The sequence below is a fragment of the Nicotiana tomentosiformis genome, chromosome 9 (genome assembly GCF_000390325.3).
Source record: "Nicotiana tomentosiformis chromosome 9, ASM39032v3, whole genome shotgun sequence".
NCBI classification, from domain to species: domain Eukaryota; kingdom Viridiplantae; phylum Streptophyta; class Magnoliopsida; order Solanales; family Solanaceae; genus Nicotiana; species Nicotiana tomentosiformis.
The window spans coordinates 22,581,339-22,604,971 of record NC_090820.1 but is presented as its reverse complement, the minus strand read 5'-3'; the positions used below and the strand labels follow the sequence as shown (position 1 = coordinate 22,604,971).

At 38.5% G+C, this 23,633-nt stretch overlaps 1 protein-coding gene across 1 annotated transcript; it reads left to right on the top strand.

Annotated features, from left to right (window-relative positions):
* Nucleotides 1-447: 447 nt before the first annotated feature.
* LOC138898470 (uncharacterized) lies at nt 448-22,803 on the top strand. The gene is made up of 4 exons (XM_070184538.1): nt 448-637; nt 21,040-21,792; nt 21,905-22,496; nt 22,593-22,803. The coding sequence occupies exons 1-4, from the start codon at nt 448-450 to the stop codon at nt 22,801-22,803; spliced, it is 1,746 nt and encodes a 581-aa protein (XP_070040639.1).
* Nucleotides 22,804-23,633: the final 830 nt, after the last annotated feature.

Genomic DNA, 23,633 nt, shown 5'->3' with positions numbered 1-23,633 from the left:
ATGCTATTCGCCGATGACATAGTTCGGATTGATGAGTCGCGAGCCTGTGTTAACAAGAGGCTGGAGGTTTGGAGACAGGCTCTTGAGTCTAAGGGTTTCAAGCTGAGCAGGACGAAGACTGAATACTTGGAGTGTAAGTTCAGCGCTGAGCTAGTGGAAGTGGGCGTGGATGTGAGGCTTGAATCACAGGTCATCCCGAGTAGAGGCAGCTTCAAGTACCTTGGTTCGGTTATCCAGGGGGGAGGGAAGATCGACGAGGATGTCACACACCGTATTGGTGTAGGATGGATGAAGTGGAGGTTAGCATCTGGAGTCCTGTTTGATAAGAGAGTGCCACTGATACTCAAAGGTAAGTTCTATAAAGCAGTGATTAGACCGGCCATTATGTATGGGACTAAGTGTTGGCCCATTAAGAACTCACATATCCAAAAGATAAAAGTAATAGAAATGAGGATGTTGAGGTGGATGTGCGGGCACACTAGGATAGATAAGATTAGGAATGATGATATTCGGGAGAAGGTGTACGTGGCTCCCATTGATGATAAGATGCGGGAAGCGAGGATTAGATGGTTTGGAGATGTTCAGAGGAGAAGCCCAGATGCTTTGGTACGGAGGTGTGAGAGGCTGGTTATAGAGGGTACGAGAAGAGGTAGAGTGCGGCCTAAGAAATATTAGGGAGAGGTGATCAGGCAGGATATGGCGAGGCTCCAAATTTTTGAGGACATCATACTTAATAGGAAGATGTGGAGGTCGAGTATTAGGGTTGTAGGTTAGGAGGTAGTTGAATCTTGCCTTACTTCGTACCATTGTGGGACTAGCCAGGTAGGATTTTTATCTAAGATAGCTAGTGGCAATGTTGTGTCTTACTATTTCGCTTTTCAGTGCATGACCTATTTACTAGCTATCGCTTTTGCCTTGCATCTTTCTTTTGGATTTTATGGTATTCTTATTTTTTCTATGATTGTTGTGGTGATACTAATATTGTCTCATTTTGTCCTTTTGTCTTTTTGTTTTCTTGAGCCGAGGTCTTTCGGAAATAACCTCTTTACTCCTTAGGGGTTGGGGTAAGGTCTGCATACACACTACCCTTCCTAGACCCCATTAGTGGGATTTTACTGGATTGTTGTTGTTGTTGTTTTCAATTATCAATTCCTGGGTTACTCTGATATCTTCCCAGCATTCCGATCGCAAAACTAAGATCCGGTCTTGTACAAGTCTGAGCATACATCAGACTACCAAAAATTGAAGAGTAAGAAATTGATTCCATTTTTTTTCATTCTACACCATTCTTAGGGCATTGTGTGAGACTAAATTTGTCCCCTTTTTGAATTGGAACAATTCCTGCTGAACAATTGTTCATATTAAATCACTTTAGAACTCTTTCGATATAGACTTTCTTAAACAATCCCAATAATCCTTGTGATCTATCACGGAATATTTCTATTCCTATCACATAGGATGACTCACCCATATCTTTCATTTCAAAATTCTTAGAGAGAAAATCTTTAGTCAAACACAATATGCCTAAATCATTAGCAGCAAGTAGAATATCGTCAACTTATAAGACTAAAAATATAAACTTGCTCCTACTGATTTTTTGGTATATACACTGATCAACGGTACTTTTCACAAATCCAAAAGATGTTATGGTATCATTAAACTTTATATACTATTGTCGTGAGGCTTGTTTGAATCCTTATATTGACTTCTTTAGCTTACACACCATTCCTTTAGTTTCGAAACCCTCTGGTTGGTCCATATAAACTTCCTCCTCGAGGTCTCCAATAAGAAAGGCAGTTTTCACATCCATTTGGTGTAACTCTAAATCATAATAAGCCACTAAAGCCATAATAATTTTTAACGAGTCTTATCTTTGAGACTGGTGAAAAGGTCCAGTGGCGGAGCTAGGATTTTCATTAAGGGGAGTCAAAATATAAAGAACTAAACTAACCAAGAAGTCAAGGGGTGTCATTATATAGTATATATACCTATTTTAAAAAAAATACCGAGCTATACAGTGTAATTGTCCGGCGCAGGGGTGTCGGTTGACACCCCTTTGGTGCATGTGGCTTTGCCACTGAAAAGGTCTTTTTATAATCAATGCTTCCTTTCTGAGTATAACCCTTGGCAATAAGTCTAGCTTTATATCGTTTAATATTGCCAATTGAATTGCGTTTGGTCTTAAAGACCCATCTATACCCGATTCTTTTAGAATTTTTTGGCAATTCAACAAGATCCCAGACTTTATTATATTCCATGGATTTTATGTCACGACTCAATTTTTCCAATAGGCCATGATGGCGCTCAACGTTGAACTATTCATGTATTTGTTCCTTTTTAATAATTTATAGTAAGAAATTATAGTAAGGTGAAGCATAAACTAATGAGAGGGTAAATACAGTGAAATAAATACTCAAACCATAAAGTGTCTACTAGAATGTTCCTAAAAATCAGTGTCACAAGTGTATGAGTAACTAGTAAAGAATACAAAACACATATGCTACTGTATGAAATAAGATAGCCAGAAAGTAAATACAAAAGAGAGACTGTGGGTGCTACAGAACGGATTTAGAGAGCAGCTCACCACTATGCCTCGGGGTAACGAGGGTGCGCGCCTGAATGACTGCCAGATAAACCTGTCTCAGATCCTGCACGATTAGAGCAGAAGTATAGCATGAGTACATAAACAACATGTACCCAGTAAGTATCTAGTCTAATCTCGAAGAAGCAGTGACGAGGAGTCGACATCAACACTATGTGTGTAACGACCCAACCGGTTATTTTGATTGTTAGCGCTCTGTTCCGTGGCTGAAGGACTCGAGCAGCTTCATATTATGTGTTATGATGTGCGTGCGTAGTCGAGTTCGGACTTCGGACTTCGGATGATTCGGGATTGATGTGGAAGAAGGATTCATGTTTTAGAAGCTTAAACAGCAAGTGTTGACCGGAATTCGACTTTTGTGTAGACTACTCCGGAATGGAAGTTTTATGGTTCCAATAGTTTCGTATGGTGATTTTGGACTTAGGCGTGCGTCCGGATTTGGATTTGGAGTTCCGTAGGGTAATTTGAAGCATTTCGGTGAAAATTGAAAAGTTGAAGTTTTTGGAAGATTGAAGGTTTGACCGAGAGTTGACCTTGCTGATATTGGGAACGGATTTCAATTCTGAGAGTTTGATTAGCTCCGTTGTTTCATTTGGGACTTGCATGTAAAATTTGACGTCATTCTGAGTTGATTTTGTGTGTTTCGGCACGAGTTTTGGGAGTTAGAAGACTTGGAAATTTATGAGTTTGATTCGTGGTGCGATTCATAGTTTCGGCATTGTTTGATGTGATTCAAGTCCTCGAGTAGGTCTGCATTGTGTTTTGGAACTTGTTGGTATGCTTGGATGGGGTCCCCGGATGTGTTTCGGACGAGTTTCAGATGATTTTCATGTTTGTGATCAGGTTTGGTTTTGGTGCTTGGAGTGCAGGTGCGGCTCCGCTTCTGTGTGAGCCTGGTTGCTTCTACGATCATTGTGGCCTGGGGGAACTCGCTTTTGCGTAGTTTGGGAATGCAGGTGCGATTGTTGCTTTTGCGGCTTAGAGATCACAAATGCAAAAATCTCCGCATCTGCGGCTTCTTGTGTGCTTCTACGAAGTCGCAGGTGCGACCACTGGGCTAGCTAGTTGTGTTCGCAGATGCGGACCTTTTCTCGCAAATGCGAGGCCGCATATGCGACATCCCTGTTCGCAAATGCGAAAAGCTTGGGCAGAATCCCATTTATGTCGAGGGTTTGATATTTTTAACATACTTTAAGTTCGACACTTCGGTTTTGGGAGATATTTCGTGGGTTTTTCAAGCAACTCATTGGGTTAAGTGTTCTTTACCCGAATCGTGTTATATTTCATGAACCCATTGATATTTTCATCATTTAATTAGTGAATTAAGTTGGAAATTTGGGAAATTTGTAGAAACCTTTCAAAATGTCAAATGATGATTTGAAGGACGAATTGATGTCGGAAATTGATAATTTTGGTATGGTTGAACTCGTATCAGAATAGGTGTTCGGGTTTTATAAATTTTATCGGGTTCCGAGATGCGGGCCCGGGTCAACTCTTTGGAGCGATTTTTCAATTCTTAGTTAAGATCATTATTTTATTATTTAAATTAGTTTCTTATAGTTATAATTATAGTATGAAATTATTTTGGCTAGATTCAAGTCGTTCGGAGTTAGAAATCAAGGGTTAAGTCCGTATAATTGATTAACTGAGCGTGATTTGAGATAAATATCTTACCTAACTTTGTGTGGGGGAAACTACCCCTTAGGTATTGAGTCTCTGGTGCTAATTGTGTCATGTGAAGTCCGTGTACGCGAGGTGACGAGTATGTACTCGGGCTTATTTATGGAAAGTTTACCTTTAGGGCTCTTAAGTTCTTATGTTCATTAGATATGAAATTGTTTTGTTATGTTAAGTTCCCCATTTACTAGTTTCACTCTACGTGTCTTAATTGGAATTAATTGCTTCATGTTCAACCTTTATTGCCTATTTGACTATTGTGTGCCTTAACTGAAGTTGTTGCTTTTTCGATTGCCATGCTAGCCTTTGCTAATTGTTGATCCTTAATTGAAATTATTATTATCTCTTCTGTAGTTGTCTATCCTTAATTGAGGTTATGATTATCTTTATGTTGCTTATCCTTAATTGAATTTGTTGCATCTCTTCGTAATTGCTCAACCATAAATGAAGTTTAGTTATCCTTTTGTCGTAGTTGCCTCATCCTTATTTAGAATAATTTGTCACATATTATTTTTCCCTTTTTGAGCCATTCTTATTGAGGCTAGTATTCCCTATTGTGTTTATTCTTTGTGAGCTTGTTCTACCACTTCTTTGTGATCCAAAGCTCTTGAGTTAATTTACTTGTCGTATTCTCGTGCTATTGTTGTTGTTGTTGCTGTTGTACTCAGTTTGTTGAGCCGAGGGCTATGCGCGGTTGTGGTACTGACACTGCTAGGATGAAATGTTGAGGAATATGGGCACGTGTTGTGAAAGTCATTCTATTGTGATGTTGTGTTTTTGGCAAGTGATATTGTTGGGAGGTTTTGTTCTGGCGTTTGCACGAGGTTTCTGTTGTGCTGTTGTTACTATTGATATATGCACATGCGGTATGACAAGGCGGGCTATATATGTGGGTTTGCGCATATGGCGAGACAAGGTGGAAACATTATTATGCGTGTGCGGCGAGACAAGGCAGGCATTTACTTTATTATAGCGCACATGGTGAGACAAGGTGGGCTATGTCGGGGATTAATTTGTGATGACTTGTGATGGCCTGGGGACATTATTTTTGTTGATATTTGTGTAGTGGCATGCCTAACCTGTGTGATTTTTACTTGGTGCAAATTGTGGGGATCGTCCCTTTTGTGTCGTTCATTTTTTTTCTCTACTCTTATTCGTTGGCTCGAACTGTGATAGAACACTTGCACAAGCATACACGTACTTTATCACCCTATCGCTTTAAGAAGATGAATACTGAAGCTATCGATCATTTGTACGTACCCCATCTACTTGTCTTATATGTGAGATTTGTTCTATTGACATGTGAGTCGTCTGTGCAGTTATCAATTGTAATAAGAGCACAAGAAGCCAAGTGATTAGGGTTCATGAATTGAGACTCGTGAATTGTGTGAGTTTTGAGGTTTGGTACCTCGTGGTGATTATTGAATAAACCTGGTGCGAAAGCGGTTATTCTTATCAAGTTGCTACTTGTCTTTCCTTTGTTTGTTTTTCACCGGATTTAAACTATACCCAGCTTACTCTACTATGTTATTACTTATGGTGTCCCGCTGCAAATTGTTGCTTCTATTTCCTATTGCAAGCACCGTATTATTGTTGTCATTATGCGTAGTTCTGTAGATATATTATACTATGTTAGTCCTATACCTATACTTGTTCAGGTTATCTAGTCCAGTAGGTGTCTTGACCGTCCCTCGTCACTACTCCTCTGAGGTTAGTTTTGATACTTACTGGGTACCGCTATTGTATACTCATGCTATACTTTTGCACATTTTGTGCAGACCCAGGTAATTCGGAGTCAGTCGATCGCTAGCTAGCTGCACGGATCTTGCTGTGGAAACTCAAGTAAACCTGTTGTTACGTTCACAAGCCTCAGAGTCACCTTCTATATTGTATTTGCCCTGTTTATCTTTATTTCAAAACAGTTAAATTTAGAGGGTTTTTGTAGTAAACTCAGTAGAGCTTATGACTTGTACTACCGATTTTGGGAATCATAAGTTGTGTAATAAGGTTCTATTTCATAATTATTAATTGTTGGTCACAGTCTTCCATTAATTCGGTATGTGTTAGGCTTACCTAGTCTTAAAGACTAGGTGCCGTCACGACATCCTACAAAGGGAAATTTGGGTCATGAAAATGGGCCAATAAATAAAATACAAAAATTCTAAATAGGCATGGAATACATCAATAATAATAATAATATCACAATAACAAATAATAAATAAGTGATTCTTTACCTAAAAGTAAATTTAAAATCTCCACTAACACATACTAACTTCAACAATTACGGGTCATCAAGTAAATTATAATTTATCAAGTCATAAAAATAATATCAATTGTAATCGGACTTCGAGTATTATCGCGCACGATTTATGTCGAGGTCGTACGGCCGATCTAAAATAATGTGTACACTGCCGAGGTTCGACCGGCATGAACCATAGATGCATCTATTATACTGCTAAGGCATTCAGCCCACTCCACAAGAAGAGAGAATACTCTACGAACATCCAATCTAACGATTATCACAAGACTGAACACAAAGAGGCACAATTTCTATTAATGGTCAAGTAACTCGCCTTCCGGCCCACAAGTTCACTCTAAAGCCTCAAGTCGGTGAATAATCCGAAACTAGCCATATATTATATAAATTAATCAATATATGCTCAAAATTTCATAATTTAGCCCCTAGAGTAATTACCCAACCCAAAGTGGAAGATTCTAAAGATTCACCCTCCGGGACCACATGCTCGGATTCTAAAAAGTTTCAAAGATAAATGTTACACATAACCTCACGAACTCAGATATGTAATTTCTACCCAATTACCATAATCATTTTCGTGGTTTAATCCCATTTTTATTAAAACCTAGGTTTTTCAACTAACCCATAATTTCTACAATTTACATGTTAAGAATCTACCAAAAATCGTGTATTAAACTCACATTAAGTAGTAATTACTTACCTCACGATGATAGGTGAAAAATCTCTCTCCAATAGCTCCTCAATCGACCACTCCAAATGAAAATGAGATAAAAACCCACCTAAGTCCGATATAAATGCACCTCACTGCCCCAGCGATTTTTGCGCCTGCGACAAAACAGTCGCACTTGTGGCTCCGCTTCTATGGACAAATCGTCGCAGGTGCGGACCTTTCCCAGTCCAGCCATTCTCTCTTTCTATGGAAAAGTAGGTCGCACCTGCGAACCCAAGCTGGTTGGCATCTTTCCGCTTCTGCAATTGCATTCCTCGCACCTGCGAGTTCGCTGGTGCGGTACCTTCTCCTCTTCTGCTATCACTGGCCAACCCACGCCAGGCCGCTTCTGCGGTCATTGTCTCACTTCTGAGTTCTGAGAGCTTGCACCTGCGGCCAATTCTTCGTATGTGCGAACGCACCAGAACCCCTGCTGCTTCAACCATTCTTCCAAGTTCAAACATGTTCCGCACATTGTCTGAATAGCATCCGAGGCCCCCGGGACCCCATCCAAACATACAAACAAGTTCGTAAACATAAAGCGGGCTCGCTCGAACCCTCATAACACGTAAAACAACATCAAAACTAAGAATTGCTCCCCAAACCGAATCGAATCAACTTATGAACTTCAAGTTCTTGCAACTTACTCTGAACGCGTCGAATCATACTTAAACTACTCAGAATAATACCAAATTTTGCATGCGAGTCATAAATTACCATACGAAACTATTCCTAGGCTTAGAATCCCAAACGGACCTTGATAATACTAAAGCCTACACCAAACCAAATTTAAAGAATTTGAAAACCTTCAATGCGCCAACTTTCAATATTAATCTGTCACGACCCGAACCAATAGGCCGCGACGGGCACTCGGTGCCTTACTCAACCAAGTACCAACGTAACGTATCTTTAGTATTATACTATTATAGGTAACTGAACCGAAAAGGCTGTCATGAGATGACTAGAATAAAGCATGAGGGAATACTCGATATAGGATGACCCAACATGATATACCGACTTATGCATATGACGTCCGGGCCAATAAGACCAAAATAATCACTCGTACACTGAACATAGGCCGATAAGGCCATACAATATTTCATATACATGACATATGCCTACAAGCCTCTAAGAGTAGATAAATACCATAAAGGTCGGGACAGGGCCCCGTCATACTAATCAATACATATCCAAATCATACTGACCAAATAAGCAACTCCGGAGCAAATGGAGCACACTAACACCTTCCGCTGAGCTGATAGCCTACTTGGAGGACTTTCAACCCGACTATCAGGACCTGCGGGCATGAAACGCAGCGTCCTCCAGCAAAAGGGACGTCAATACAAATAATGTATCGAGTATGTAAGGAATGAAAATCAGTAAATAAAAGACATGAGAGAAACATGGTGTAAAAGACTCAACATGTAAGTCTGAATCGCTCTGTGAATCATTTTATATTTATAATGTCATGCATATGCGTATAAATGTCATACCATGCATAGGTATATGCGTACATAACATCATCAAGCCTCTGAGGGCATCCCATCATATCATCTCGGCCACTGTGGGCAAATCATCAACGTATACTAGCTGATCAGGTGGTGGTTCGTATATAACGTTGTAACCTTTTCCCATATCCCATATACATATAATATACATGTATATAATGTTATTTGGTCATGGGTCAATGTATATGTATAAATGAATGAAATGCATAAGAAGTAAGTTTATAAGACTTCTCGGCATGTCATAAGATCAATATGCCTTAGGATAAATTTTATCAACTACATATTTTTCTGAGACCCATTAACAGAAGATATAATAATAAGACACATGGAAAATCAAGAACATAGGCATCACTAGTACTTCTAAGAATAGAGGCATTTGTGAAAGTTGTGCGTTTGCTCATTTTGTTGTATCATATGGATCATGCCAAAATGAAAGAAGGGATAGCCTTAACATACCTGAGCCGAAACTCTTGACAATCCCTCTAACACACTAATACCACTTTAAAACATGTAATGGCGAGATCGAAGGAGGGAAAAATCCGTATGAAAGATTGTACCAGGCTCCCTTGGAATTTGCAAATTAACGCTGTTATAGCATTATGAAGTTTCAAATGAATTATTTGAGTCATTCGTTACTTAGCAAGCTTAGCATCAAACCTTAATGAGGTAAGGACATCTCTTACAATTGTTGGTTTGTGGGCCCCACTATGTGGTTAAGTTTTGCCTAAAAGCCCCTAATTATGACACCTAATCTAATGAACTAAAAGTCACTATTACCTAAGGCATTTGCTGCCACGTGAGGTTCATTAAACTTTATCCAAAGATTTTAATTAACTAGTTAATCTCCCACTAAAAATTAATAATTACCCAATTATCCACATAATTAAGAATTATCTCAAATTACTTAAAATACTAATCATCTTTAACACACTTTATATACTTTACTATCATGGTCATGTGGTACTTTGTATGGCACTAGTCCATAAATACGGGTATTATAGCTTGGACCGTATTTTACCTCAAAATGTCAAACTTCGACGAAACTCATTTTCTTTAATTCGTTTACCCTCTAACCTTTACGGCACTTACTTATCGCCTGTTATAAATAGCATAAATACTTATAACCTTAAAAATAATCTCATTCCCGAGTCTATGTCGATTAACTTACGATGAAACTTTAACGTACGAAAATGCGAAATGTAACACATAATACTTATAATCTCAAAATAATCTTGTCCTTAAACTGATGTCAATTATCTTACGGCAATTTCAACGTACACTACTAAGGGGTGTAACATCGTCGTAATACTGCGTAGTGTAACATAATAGCCGAAATTCTCCTGGGTCATCCGAAACCTGATCCGAACATACGCCCAAGTCCAAAATCATCATACAAACCTATTGGGACCGTCAAATCCCGGTTCCGAGGTCGTTTACTCAAAACGTTGATTCAAGTCAAACTTAACTATTTTAAGCCATTATTAAGGAACTAAGTGTTCTAATTTCAACCCGAACCCTTTCAAACCCGAAATAACCATCCCCGCAAGTCATAAAACAGTAAAAGCACATATGGGGAGTTTTAATTAGGGGAACGGGGATCTAGAAAGCAAAACGATTGGTCGGGTCGTTACATTCTCCACCTCTTAAACAAACGTTTGTCCTCGAATTGGTCTAGAATCATACTTGGAGTGCTGAATAGGTGTGGAATCTGCTCTACATGTCCTACTTGGTCTCCCAAGTCGCCTCCTCGACTAGTTGACCCCTCCACTGAACCTTTTTCACAAAAATTTTCTTTGACCTCAACTGGCGACTCTGCTTGTCAACAATGACAACTGGCTCCTCCTCATAACCTAGACTCTCATCTAGCTGAACCGTGTTGTAGTCTAACACATGCGACCTGTCGGCATTATACTTCTGGATCATAGACACGTGGAAAACCGAATGAACTCCTGATAGACTGGGCGGTAAAGCAAGCTCATAAGCAACCTCCCCAACTCACCTCAACACCTCAAATGGACCTATAAACCTTGGGCTCAACTTGCCCTTCTTCCCGAACCTTATGATTTCCTTCATCGGCGAGACCTTCAAGAGAACCTTCTCGCCCACCATAAATATTATATCACGCGCCTTCTAATCCGCGTAACTCTTCTGTCTGGACTGTATTGTGCGAAGTCTCTTGTCGCACCCCATTTTCTTGTGAAACCGGGTTTTGACGTATGACAAATCTTTTAAAGGAGGTATTAAAAAATAAGAGTCGCCACCGAACGAATTTAAGGTGCGTTAGGGCACCTATTTGCAAATAACTCTGTTTGACTAGTCTGTGCCACCAAAGATCGTGTAGGGACTCAAATTACCTCAAAGAGAAGGTGTTAGGCACTCTTCGAGGTCCACAACTGTGGGTCCCGGGCGAACTTTAAACTATGTGGATTACGTGATTAGGTTAGGTGATCAAATGAACAAAGGAAAATTTAGAAGTCGAAGAGTCTTATTATAACACATGAGAATCAGTACAAATCTTAATGACTACAACGATACAACTACATTGATTTATGTTAAATGACTAAGTGTAAATAACAAGTATATAAAGAAAGGGGGGTGGGTCCTAAGTTTTTTAGCCTAAAGGATCACCCCGTGCAAGATATATAATACTTCACAACTCCCTTAAGGTAGAGGTTGCTCATATTATTCAGCGGGCACAGACTATCATCTCATGCTACCCAATTACTATATTGAGGTTGTTACTTAAATGGCGCTCTCATTCAATTCTAAATCATACCCTATGCGTTCACTACTCGTCCCATGCCTATGGTCCAAAAGGCTTTGGACCTACTACTATGCAATTCTAGACTCAGCTTAGGTTGCTCAAAATAATAAAACTAGACGACATTCAAAACAAATAGGACTTCACATAAAGACAATTAAAGGCCCAAGTTTAGCCTCCACACATAAACAACAAATGCACGCAGGCCGTTTAGGCAGTACATATTCTAGAGAGTTAAGACGCATTAGAGTTGTTAGATCCTGTAGGCATAATTTCTAGGTGATTCTGATTTCAAGCATTGTACAAGCAGTATATAGGCAGGTTAAAACATCGCAAGTCCTATAGGCATATTTTCTAATTGTTGGTGAGGTAATAAAGCGATACGAGTTACCAGATTATTGATGCTGATTTTATAAGCATGCTCCTTAGGCAGACGTTAATGTCCTATAGACATGGTCTCTAACAGTTACATAATTAGGCAGTGAGACAGCTTTGAGAGTCTAGTACTAACAATGTTGATCTCATAAACAAGTTCTTCTGCGTGCAATAACATCATATATACATGATTTCAAACAATTGACAATTAAGCTTGATTTTATAACACTTTATTCCTATAGACATATCTTCTAGGCGGGGCAATGTAATAAAAACAACAGAAATAGTTGATTAAAGATTAGAATTCTATAGTCCTCATATTTAGATGGGCAGTACACCAAAGTAATAGAAGCAAAGAAAATGAGTTTTGTCAAAATTTGACATTTTGGGGTAAAATACGGTTTTAAGCTATAATACCCCGTATTTATGGACTAATGCTATACAAGGTACCACATGACCATGATAGTAAGGTGTATAAGGGGTGTTAAAGTAAATAGTATTTTAAGTAATTATGTGAATAATTGGTTAATTATTGGGTAATGAGACATTACCTAGTTAACTAAGAAGTTGAGGGATAATTAATTAAAATCTTTTGGATAAGCCTTGAATCCCAACGTGGCAGCAAGACATAGTCAAGCAAGTGACTCTTTATTCACAAAGCAAGTGCCAAAGTTTGATTAATTTTTGTGGAAAAGTCTTACTAAGTGGGTCCCACACTCAATTATTAAAAAGAAACCTCTCTAATTCATTAGTAAATCTCTACAAAGCTCAGAGAAACATTCAGCAAACTCACTCACAAAAGATGAGATGTTAGCAGCGTGACTTCTTACATATTTTCTGCAAATTCCCACAAAAAACGTGAATTCTTGCATTCAAAAGATATCCAACGAGAATTATTAGCAACGTAAAATTTTGCGGTTCTAAAGGAGTACGGTGCAACCTTTTTCAAGAATATCATACTGAGTTTTCCCTACTCCAGGTATGTTAAGGCTATCCCCTCTTTCTTTTTAGCATGATCCAAATGATACAAATGAAATGAGAAAAATACTCAACTTTCATAAATGACTCTATTCATAGAAATACTAGGGGTGTCTATATTCTTGATTTTCTATGTGAATTGTTATTATATCCTCTATTCACGGGTCTCAGAAAAATACGTATTTGATAAAGTTTGTCCGAAAGGCATATTGATTTTATGATATTCGAGAAATCTTATTAACGTATTTCTTATGCATTTCATGCATTTATACATATACATTGACCCATGACCAGAAGGCGTTATATACGCGTATATTATATGTATATGGGATGTGGAAAAAAGTTACGACGTTATATACACACCACCACCCGATCAGCTAGTATACGTTAATAATTTGCCCACAGTGGCCGAAATGATATGATGGGATGCCCTCAGAGGCTTGATGATGTTATGAACACATATACTTATACATGGTATGAAATTTATACGCATATGAATGACATTGTAAAAAATTAAATGATTCACAAAGCTATGCAGACGTACATGTCGAGTTTTTACTCCATGTTTCTCTCATGTCTATTATTTACTGGTTTTCATTCCTTACATACTCGGTACATTATTTGTATTGACATCCCTTTTGCCTGGGGACGCTATGTTTCATGCCCGCAGGTCTCGATAGACAGGTCGAGAGTCCTCCAAGTAGGCGATCAGCTCAGCAGAAGATATTGATGCACTCCATTCACTCCGGAGTTGCTTGATTGGTCAGTATGATTTAGATGTGTATGGTTTGGTATGGCGGGGCTCTGTCCCGACCTTTATGACAGTTATATATTCTTAGAGGCTTGTAGACAGATGTCATGTATATGAAGGATTGTACGGCCTTGTCGGCCTATGTTTTGAGTTTATTAATGATCATGTTGGCCTATTAGATCCGTATGTCACATGTATATGATGATGTAATAAGAAAGATATGTTACGTTGGTACTCGGTTGAGTAAGGCACCGGGTGCCCGTCGCGGCCCATCGGTTTGAGTCGTGACATATAGGCATGCTTTATATTAGTGTGCAACGTGCCAAACGGAATAACAAACAAGGCATGCTGAACGAAATAGCAAATATAACACAGAGACCTTAGGCAAGTTTTCTACCCTTTCATGCAATTATTAGAATGCCCCATCCCCTCCTTTCATTAATCTCCCCATCATTTGTTATACAAATTATTACATATCATATTGAATGGTTACAGGCTCAAATACAAATAAAGAACAACCCAATAACATATTTGGGCCTTCAAATATGCTTAGAACTTTATGCGGACAGTGGGCCAAACTCCAGGTGCAGACAGTGTGCTCCAGACCCCCAAATACTAAAGGTAGGCCCAATATACCAGGCCCAAACAATCCCAGTAATTAATATAATGGATACCATATTATCCAAACAGACAATAGAACTACACATTGGAGTAATTTAAACAATTACTTTTCACAACTGAAAGAACTGCAGTTTCAGCCAATATACAGGGCCATGCTAAGTTAACAGGCACCAAAAACACATACGGGCAAGTAATTCCAGAAAAAATAACATTAATAAGGGCAATATAAGGCACCACCAAACCACAGCAAATATTGTTTCAAAACAGAACCTACTCAAAGAATTGCATACGACAGCCCAAACAGAATCATACACATGAAAAAGGTGGAATATAATCTTCCTATGAAGATTCTAATAGGAAAGCCTTGTATAACAATCATACTGGTAGCATAATTTGGCAAACCTACTTAGTTGATCATGATATTTAACAAGATGATGCTATCTGCAACACAAGTTTCTAAGAACTCATAGCAGGTAAATAATATGTCAACCTTAAGCTAACAAGACAAACAGACATTAGGATTCATGATGGATGAAAGAGTTAACCTTAAGTTAATAGGATAGGTAATTATTAAGCCTAGTGTTAATTGATCATATATAGGAAGAGGCTAAACATTAAAATCGACACTAGAAAGCCCTGGGCAGCACATAGCAACATAGAGTCGAGCAGAGCACACAATGGAATTACAGCAAATATGGCATGCTATTTTTTAGAGGTTCAAGTAGTGATGACATAAAAAAATTACATGATCATTAAAGAAGATAACAAGCTACATATGAATGATTCCATAGGGATTAGAACACATTTTAGGCATGAATTGGTTTAATCACAAGAGTTCAGAACAAGGTAGGGGAGTAAACTTATGCCAAACAACAGATATAAGCATTCAGGTACAAACGCACTAGGCTAAACGAGCTTAAGAGAGCCAAAAATCTTTCATATTAAACACATGTAATAGACATATCTCAGAGTTGGGAATTTTAAGCAAGTTCAAATGCTAGAAAAGTTCAGAGTCACAAAACAATTTTAGGGTCAATACGACTGAGATGGCATAGGAACATATTGATTCATAAAAATTTCAGTGGCATAAGTATACAGAATATGAACATAAACGAAAGAGAATGAAACTGCAAAGGCCAAGGAACTTACCAGTTATCAATTGATAAACAGATAAAATAAGAAGAACAATATCAACAATACTCCAAACATCAACAAAGAGAAGTAGAATCCAAAGTCTTAGTGCGTTAGAGTTCCCAATAGTTTCAGATGAACCCCGGGCAGTGCTCGCACCAAGAAAGGTTAATTAGTCGAATTCTGGTGGCCTTGGATTTCAGGCGGCTAAGAGCCAAAGTTCATAACGATATAGAGTGGAGGAATAAGAGAGTAGTAGTTCTTAAGGTGATTAAAAGTCTGTCCAAAGGGAAAATTGGGGAGGGGTTATATAGTGGTGGAAATCGAACAAGCAAACATGGAAAATAATTAATCAATCACAAAATAAGGAAAGCATATCACAAGCAATCAGTAATAGAACCGATAAAGAAGAAAAAATTGAAATTTCAAACTCTAGTTCGACGAAAATCAAAGATTGGTCGAGGATCTTGGTAAATCGAACCCATATAACCTGGTAGTGAATGTATCAAGTCAAGAACATGGCAATAATACAGAATCAGAGTCGAATGAACGCTTGTTGATGAGCTTCCATAAATAACTCAGTACCAAACGAGTAATGTCAAGAAAACGGGAAATAAACGTTGTGAGTACAGAAAAGGGAAGGAAGTATAGAAGATCTCCATATTCTCTTGGGTACAGGCTAGGATTTGGGTGAGGCGTCTAGGGTTTAGTGTGAGAGGAGAGGAGAGCGTTTAGGGGCGACTGGGCAGAGTGAAATGTGAGGATTAGGGTTGGGGTAGGTAATTAAAAATGGGAGAATGGTTGTGGATTGTTGATCATTTGAGATCAACGACCAGGATTAGAAGAGAAGCGGGGCGGATCGTTTAAACGGGTACCGACCGGGTCGTTTGGTCTGGGTTAGAGGGAATTGGGCCAAGGGTTTTAGGGTATATGTGCTGCCTATTTTGGTCCGAAATTCATTTTAAAGCTAGGCCATAATTTAAGTACACACAATTTATCAAAAGTAATTTGTAAAAAGTAATTAACACATAATAAAATATTATTCATACAGTAAAGTGTTTGAAAATAATAGCTTAACATTATAAAAATAAAAAGATGATATTTTGCACAAATGATGTGAAAAAATATAATTATGCATAACATATAGGCTATTATTGAAAAATTATGTAAATAGCCAAAATATAAATATAACGGTAAAGAATATTATGAAACCTATATGTGGATAAAAATAATAAATTTAGATGATTAAGTCATCACAAAATAATTTGAAAGAGTAATTAATATATATTCAAGTAATTTAAATGCAAGAAAATTAATTTTAAAGCTTAAAAAAATATAAAAATTATAGAAAATACTTGTATGACTCTTGTAAATTGGTGATGATGCAGGAATGATATTTTAGAAGCATATATGACATTTTTTTAAAATATGAGGGCAAAATTGGGTATCAACATCTCTCATGAATCAACTTACTTTCTCCAAGGCATCTTTCACTAAATCAGTACCATATAACCTAGCCTCGTCGGGCTCAAACCATCCGATGGACGAACGACATCGCCGACTATACAAAGCCTCAAATTGAGCCATCTCAATGTTGGACTGATAACTGTTGTTATAAGCAAACTCGGCCAAAGGCAAGAATCGATCCTACTGCCCTCCGAAGTCAATCACACATGCTCTGAGCTCTACCCGGGTACCCAACTTGCTTTGTACTGCTCTCCAGAAGTGCGAAGTGAACTAAGGGCCTCTATCTGAAATGATAGAAACAGACACACCATGAAATCGAACAATCTCTTGAATGTAAATCTGGGCCAATCACTCTGAAGAATATGTAGTCACAACTGGAATAAAGTGTGCCGACTTGTTCAACCTGTCGATAATGATCCAAACTGCATCAAACTACCTCAAAGTTCGCGGCAACCCAACTACGAAGTCCATAGTAATGTGCTCCTATTTCCACTCAGGTGTAACCATTTACTGAAGTAGGCCACCTAACCTCTGGTGCTCATACTTAACTTGTTGGAAATTTAGGTACCTCGCTACATACTCAACTATGTCCTTTTTCATCCGCCTCCACCAATAGTTGCCTCAGGTAGCGATACATCTTCGTAGCACCTAGATGAATAGAATACTGAAACTGTGTGCCTCTTCCAGAATCTTCTCCCTTAATCCATCGACATTAGGAACACATAGGCGACCCTGGAGTCGCAGAACATCATCCTTACTAATAGTAACCTCCTTGGCACCACACTGTAGTATCGTCTCCCTAAGGACCAACAAGCACGGATCGTCATACTGACGAGCCTTGATATGCTCGAATAATGAAGACTGAGTGACGACGCATGTAAGAACTCGACTGGGCTTGGAAATATCCAACCCATAAGTCTGTTAGCCAAGGACTGAATGTCCAAAGCCAATGGCTTCTCCTCTGCTGAAATGAATGCCAAACTACCCATACTCTCAGCCTTTGTACTCAAGGCATCCGCAACCATATTCGCCTTGCCTGGATGATAAATGATGGTAATATCATAGTCCTTTAGTAACTCAAGACACATGTGCTGCCTCAAATTGAGATTCCTCTACTTGAACAAATGCTACAAGCTCCGATGATCAGTGTAAACCTCATAGGACACCCCATAAAGATAATGTCTTCAGATATTGAGAGCATGAACTATCGCGGCCAACTCCAAATCGTGTACGGGGTTATTCTTCTTGTGGGGATTCAACTGACATGAAGCATATGCAATAACTCGCCCCTACTGCATCAATAAAAAACCCAGGCTAACGCGTGAAGCGTTGCAATACACAATATACATCCCTGAACCGGAAGGCAACAATAACACCGGTGTTGTAGTCAATGCGATCTTGAGCTTCTGAAAGCTCGCCTCTCAATCTTCGGACCATCAAAACGGAGCACCCTTCTGAGTCAATCTAGTCAAAGGTGCTGCAATAGATGAGAAACTCTCCACAAACTAGAGATAATAACCTGCTAACCCCAAGAATCTCCTGATCTCGGTCGTTGTGGTAGGACGGGGCCAACTCTGAACTGCCTCGATCTTCCTGGGATCTACCTTAATACCCTCACCTGATACAACATGCCCCAAGAATGCCACATAATCTAACCAAAACTCGCACTTGGAGAACTTAACATATAACTTATGTTCCCGCAAGGTCTGGAGCACAACTCTCAAACTCGTGCTCCTCCATGCTACGCAAATAGATCAATATGTCATCAATAAAGACAATGACAAATGAGTCAATATATGACCTAAACACCCGGTTCATCAAATCCATAAATGTTTTCGGGGCATTGGTCAAGCCGAAGGACATCACTAGAAACGCATAGTGGCCATATCTAGTTCGGAAAGCCGTCTTCGGAACATCCGAATCATGAATCTTCAACTGATGATACCTATATCTCAAGTCGATCTTAGAGAATACCCTGGCACCCTGCAACTGGTCAAATAAATCATCAATATGCGACAATAGATACTTGTTCTTAATGGTAACTTTTTTCAACTGGCGGTAATCAATGCACATCCACATAGTCCCATCTTTTTTCTTCACGAACAACACCGGTGCACCCCAAGGCGACACACTCGGTCTGGATATGTGGGCCTGCTAAACTGACCCTTCACCAACTTACCTCTTACGGAGCACCACTGAACCCTCAAGAATATCAAAACCGCTTGTCCCTCGGCGTCTGCTCTCGGCCCTGCTGACGAATATCCTCGATCCTCCGAGCTATCTCCACAACTTGCTCGTAAGGAGTCCCCATCTTAACCTCTCGGGCCATAGTGACCTGGATACCATAGTGCAAACCCACAATAAAACTCCGCACTCTCTCTGCATCGGTGGGGAGTATTATAAGTACATGGCGAGATAACTCAGAGAATCTCGCCTCATAGTCGGTCACAAACATCTGACCTTGTTGGAGCCGCTCGAACTGACCCCGTAACTCTTCCCTCTGAGAGGGTGGAATATATCTCTCCAGAAAGAGATGTATGAACTGGTCCCAAGTCAAGGGAGGAGAACCTGTTGGTCTACTGAGAAGATAGGACTACCACCATCTACGGGCCTTGTCCTCCAGCTGAAAGGTGGTAAAGTCCATCCCATGGGACTCCAATATCCTCATGCTGTGCAGTCTGTCCCTGCAACAATCAATAAAGGCCTGGCAGGGACGGATCTAGCGCTATTGATACGGGTTCAATTGAACCCATAACTTTCGACAGAACCCGGGAATATACTGTGCAAATTACTAAAATATGATCATATATTAGTGTTTGAACCCATAGACTAAATGAGGCTATGGGTTTAGTGGTAAAACTGATGGGCAAAGTTCCGCTTATTGCAGGGAAGACTGGAGTTCAAATCTCTGTGTACACAATTTTTATTGCAATTTTATTTGAGTTACTATTTGACTTCTTTGTTACTTATGGGCTTTTTTTGCCCCTTCCCATTTAAAGAGGTTCGTTTCTTATCCTTAAAAGACGAGGACCCACCTAATTAATTTTATTTTTTAATGTGTACTTCATTAACTTGTGGGGCTTTTTAATAATTATAAAAAAGTTGGTCTTCACAAAGCTTTAAGAGATCAAAACCTTCCACTTTTCAGAAGGTTCATCGGTTCCCAAATTTTTAAAGCTAGGGTTTCAAAAGAATCAAAGCAAAGGCTCTTCTTCAGTTCTTCTTGGACATAAACTGCAATCAATCCTCTTCTTTAGTTTTGCTGGTATGCCTCTATTGCTCTTTCTCAATAATAATGCAATAATATTTATTAATTATAAGTTACAAGATTCGCCCCTGGTGTTCTTGGTTCTTGCATTTCGGTTCCATATAAGAAACAGGTCAAATGTTTTACTCTATTACTTCACTAATTAAAGACTTTCTTTTGGATTCATTTATTTTAACTGGTAAACTCATGTTTAGCTCACAGATAGTGAATTTTAGTGATAAACTGCTATGATTTGTTTTGTGCTTCAATATTTGAGTTTTAAGGATAAATTTAACTTTTTATATCATATTAATTACTAGTCAATCCTTTCCTAAACTAATCTTACTTTTCTTTTCTTTTCTTTTATTTTGGACGACTCTCTAAGAATTTGAAACAGAAAGTTCGTGAGTGCACATGCTATGACAGTTAAGCCTAGGTAATAACTCCATTCTTGTTGTGCTGAAGAAATTAGATATTGTATCATATTAACTCCAACTTCATAAGTACTTAAGTTGTTGAAATATCGATTTGGTTAGATTAAGTTTCAATTACACCTTGAAGTGTAATTTATTTTTTGTGATTTTTAGGATTTTTTTAGTGAGGGTGGATATGATCACGAAATATTTCAAGGCTATTCCAACTCCTCAAAGTTCTGGTTCTGGTTCTAGTCTTCCTACGCCGAGTTCTTCTCCAAGTCCAATTATTCACGACAATATCAATCCTTTGGCAGGATCAAACAAAGAGAAAATATTGAATTTGAATCTTGAACCTGATCCCGCAGAAAGAAAGTAAATTTCAGAGTATCCTCCGAATTTACCTGACCGAGTGAGGAGATATTATATTCAACAAGGACCTTGTCAACCTCGTAATTATAGTTTTCCAAAAAGAGATTTTGGTGGATTTATGAGTCAATTTAATCTTGAATGGTTTAACACTTCATACTCTGGATGGTTAGAATATAGTGTTAAAGTTGATGCAGCATTTTGCTTATGTTGTTACTTCTTTAAAAATGAGCATGGAGGACATGGAAAAGTTGGGAATTCTTTCACAAAGAGTGGTTTTAGAATTTGGAATAAAGCTACAGAAAGGCTTAACGCATATATTGGAGAGGTGAATAGTCTTCACAATCGGTGTTTTAAGATGATGAGAGATTTAATTAATCAAGAACAATCAATTCTAATCTCTTTGGACAAGCAATCCAAAAAAATTAAAAGTGATTATCGAGTTCTGTTGAATGCTTCGATTGATGTGGCAAGATTTCTTTTAAAACAAGGAATGTCTTTCCGGGGCCATGATGAAGGTGAAACTTCTACTAAAAGAGAAAACTTTGTAGAACTCTTACAATGGTATGCAGATAGGGATGATGAAGTGAAAAAAGTTGTGCTACAAAGTGCTCCACAAAATAACATGATGATTGCTCCAAATATCCAAAAAGAGATCGTGAATGCTTGTGCGAAAGAAATAATTAAAGCAATAGTTGACGATTTAAATAGAGATTACTTTGAAATTTTGGTTGATGAATCTAAGGACGTCTCTCATAAGGAACAAATGGCTCTTGTTCTGCGGTATGTCAACAAAAAGGGAAAACTTATTGAGCGATTCCTTAGTATTGTTCATGTTAAAAAAACAACTTCATCGTCATTACAAAAAGCAATCAATGATTTGTTTTTAGAGCACTCATTGAGTCCATCTCAAATACGGGGACAAGGTTATGATGGTGTAAGGAGAAATTAGTGGTCTTAAAACTTTAGTTCTGAAAGATAATCCTTCGGCATATTGTATACATTGCTTTGCCCATCAATTGCAATTGACTCTTGTAGCCGTTGCAAAAAAATATTATGATGTAGATCATTTTTTTGATATTGTTGCTAATGTCTTTAATATTATTGGAAGTTCTTTTAAGCGTAGGGATATGCTACGAGAGGATCAGGCAAAACAACTAGAGGAGCTACAAGTGCTTGGTGAAGTTCATACAGGAAGTGGACTAAATCAAGAACTTGGACTCCAAAGGCCAGGTGATACCCGATGGGGTTCTCATTTTAAGACAGTGTGTAACTTTATTGCATTATTCTCGTCAATCATTAATGTACTTGAGTTTCTTGCAAGTGAGGGTGCAAATTATCTCGAGAGATCAGTGACAAAAAGTCTAGTGAATGACATAAGATCTTTTGAGTTTGTGCATATGATGCATTTGATGTTAAAATTATTAGCAATCATAAATGATTTGAATATAGCTTTGCAAAGAAAAGATCAGGATATTGTAAATGCTATGAAGCTTGTTGGTTTCGCCAAGAGGCAATTGCAAGTGATGAGAGAATTTAAATGGGAATCTTTGATAGATAACGCCTCTTCATTTTGTTCCAAGCATGATATTGTGATCCCTGAAATGGATAAGAACTATCATCTTGGAAAGTCAAAGCGTAGGAGTTCAAGTGTTACATATTCTCATCATTTGCATGTCGAAATTTTTAATACTGTTATTGATTTGTAACTTTCGGAGCTTAACAGTCATTTTGATGCAGTGAATAGTAATCTACTTCTTGGTATAGCTAGTTTGAGTCCGGATAATTCTTTTGCAAATTATGATAAAGACAGAATTATGAAACTTGCTACACTTTATCCTCATGAGTTTAGTGGTTCAAAACTTGAAGATCTCAGTTACGAGCTTGATAACTATATTCTCTTTGTGAAAGAAGACAATGATTTCTCTAACTTGTGAAAGACTATATTCTCTTTGTGAAAGAAGACAATGATTTCTCTAACTTGAAAGGACTTAGAGATCTTTCAGAAACACTAGTTGAAATAGATTTGTACAAGACTTGGAGACTTGTGTTTTTGCTTGTGAAGTTAAGTCTGATATTGCATGTCGCTACTGCAACGGTAGAAAGAGCTTTTTCTTCAATAAAGTACATCAAAAATGACTTGCGTAGCAGAATTGGTGATGAATTTTTGAATGACTGTTTAGTTTATTATATAGAAGATGAAGTATTTGAAAGTGTACCTAATGATGCGATTATTGATCGTTTTTAAAACATGACAACCTGTCGGGTACAATTGTAATGGTGATATTTATTGAATATATATTATGTTAGATGGTTCGATACTTGTTACATATATATTAAATATCATTGTTCGTATTTCATTCAGTTATTATTGTATAGTACCTTGAGGTATATCCTAGAGTCTAAATCTTGAACCCATAAAGTTAAATTTCTGGATCCGCCTCTGAGTCCTGAAGGTCCTCATGTCGCTCACCTCTAAAGGTAGGAGGATGTAGCCTGGTCCATCTATCTAATAGCTTCTATGGCTCGCCGGCCGTGGCTGGTCTGGGCTCTGGTATAGCCGCTACAATTGGCTGAGCTTCGCCTATGGGTAGTGTACCCGGGATTTGATATATGACAGATGGATGTCCTGGAGCATGAGGGGTCGGGGTCTATGCTCCCCCTTTCGCTTGAGATGTGTCTAGGTCTGCTGGAAATAAACCAGCCTGCGTCATAGAATCCATGAACCGCAACATATGGCCCATGACCTCCTGGAATCCTGATGCGG

Bases quoted from the DNA above. Each gene is read 5' to 3' on its own strand.
- LOC138898470 (XM_070184538.1), top strand. From the start codon at position 448: ATGAGGATGTTGAGGTGGATGTGCGGGCACACTAGGATAGATAAGATT. The intron at 638-21,039 runs GTACGAGAAGAG...CTGGATGGTTAG, and splicing joins TGAGAGGCTGGTTATAGAGG to AATATAGTGTTAAAGTTGAT. The intron at 22,497-22,592 runs GTCAAAGCGTAG...GGAGCTTAACAG, and splicing joins AAGAACTATCATCTTGGAAA to TCATTTTGATGCAGTGAATA.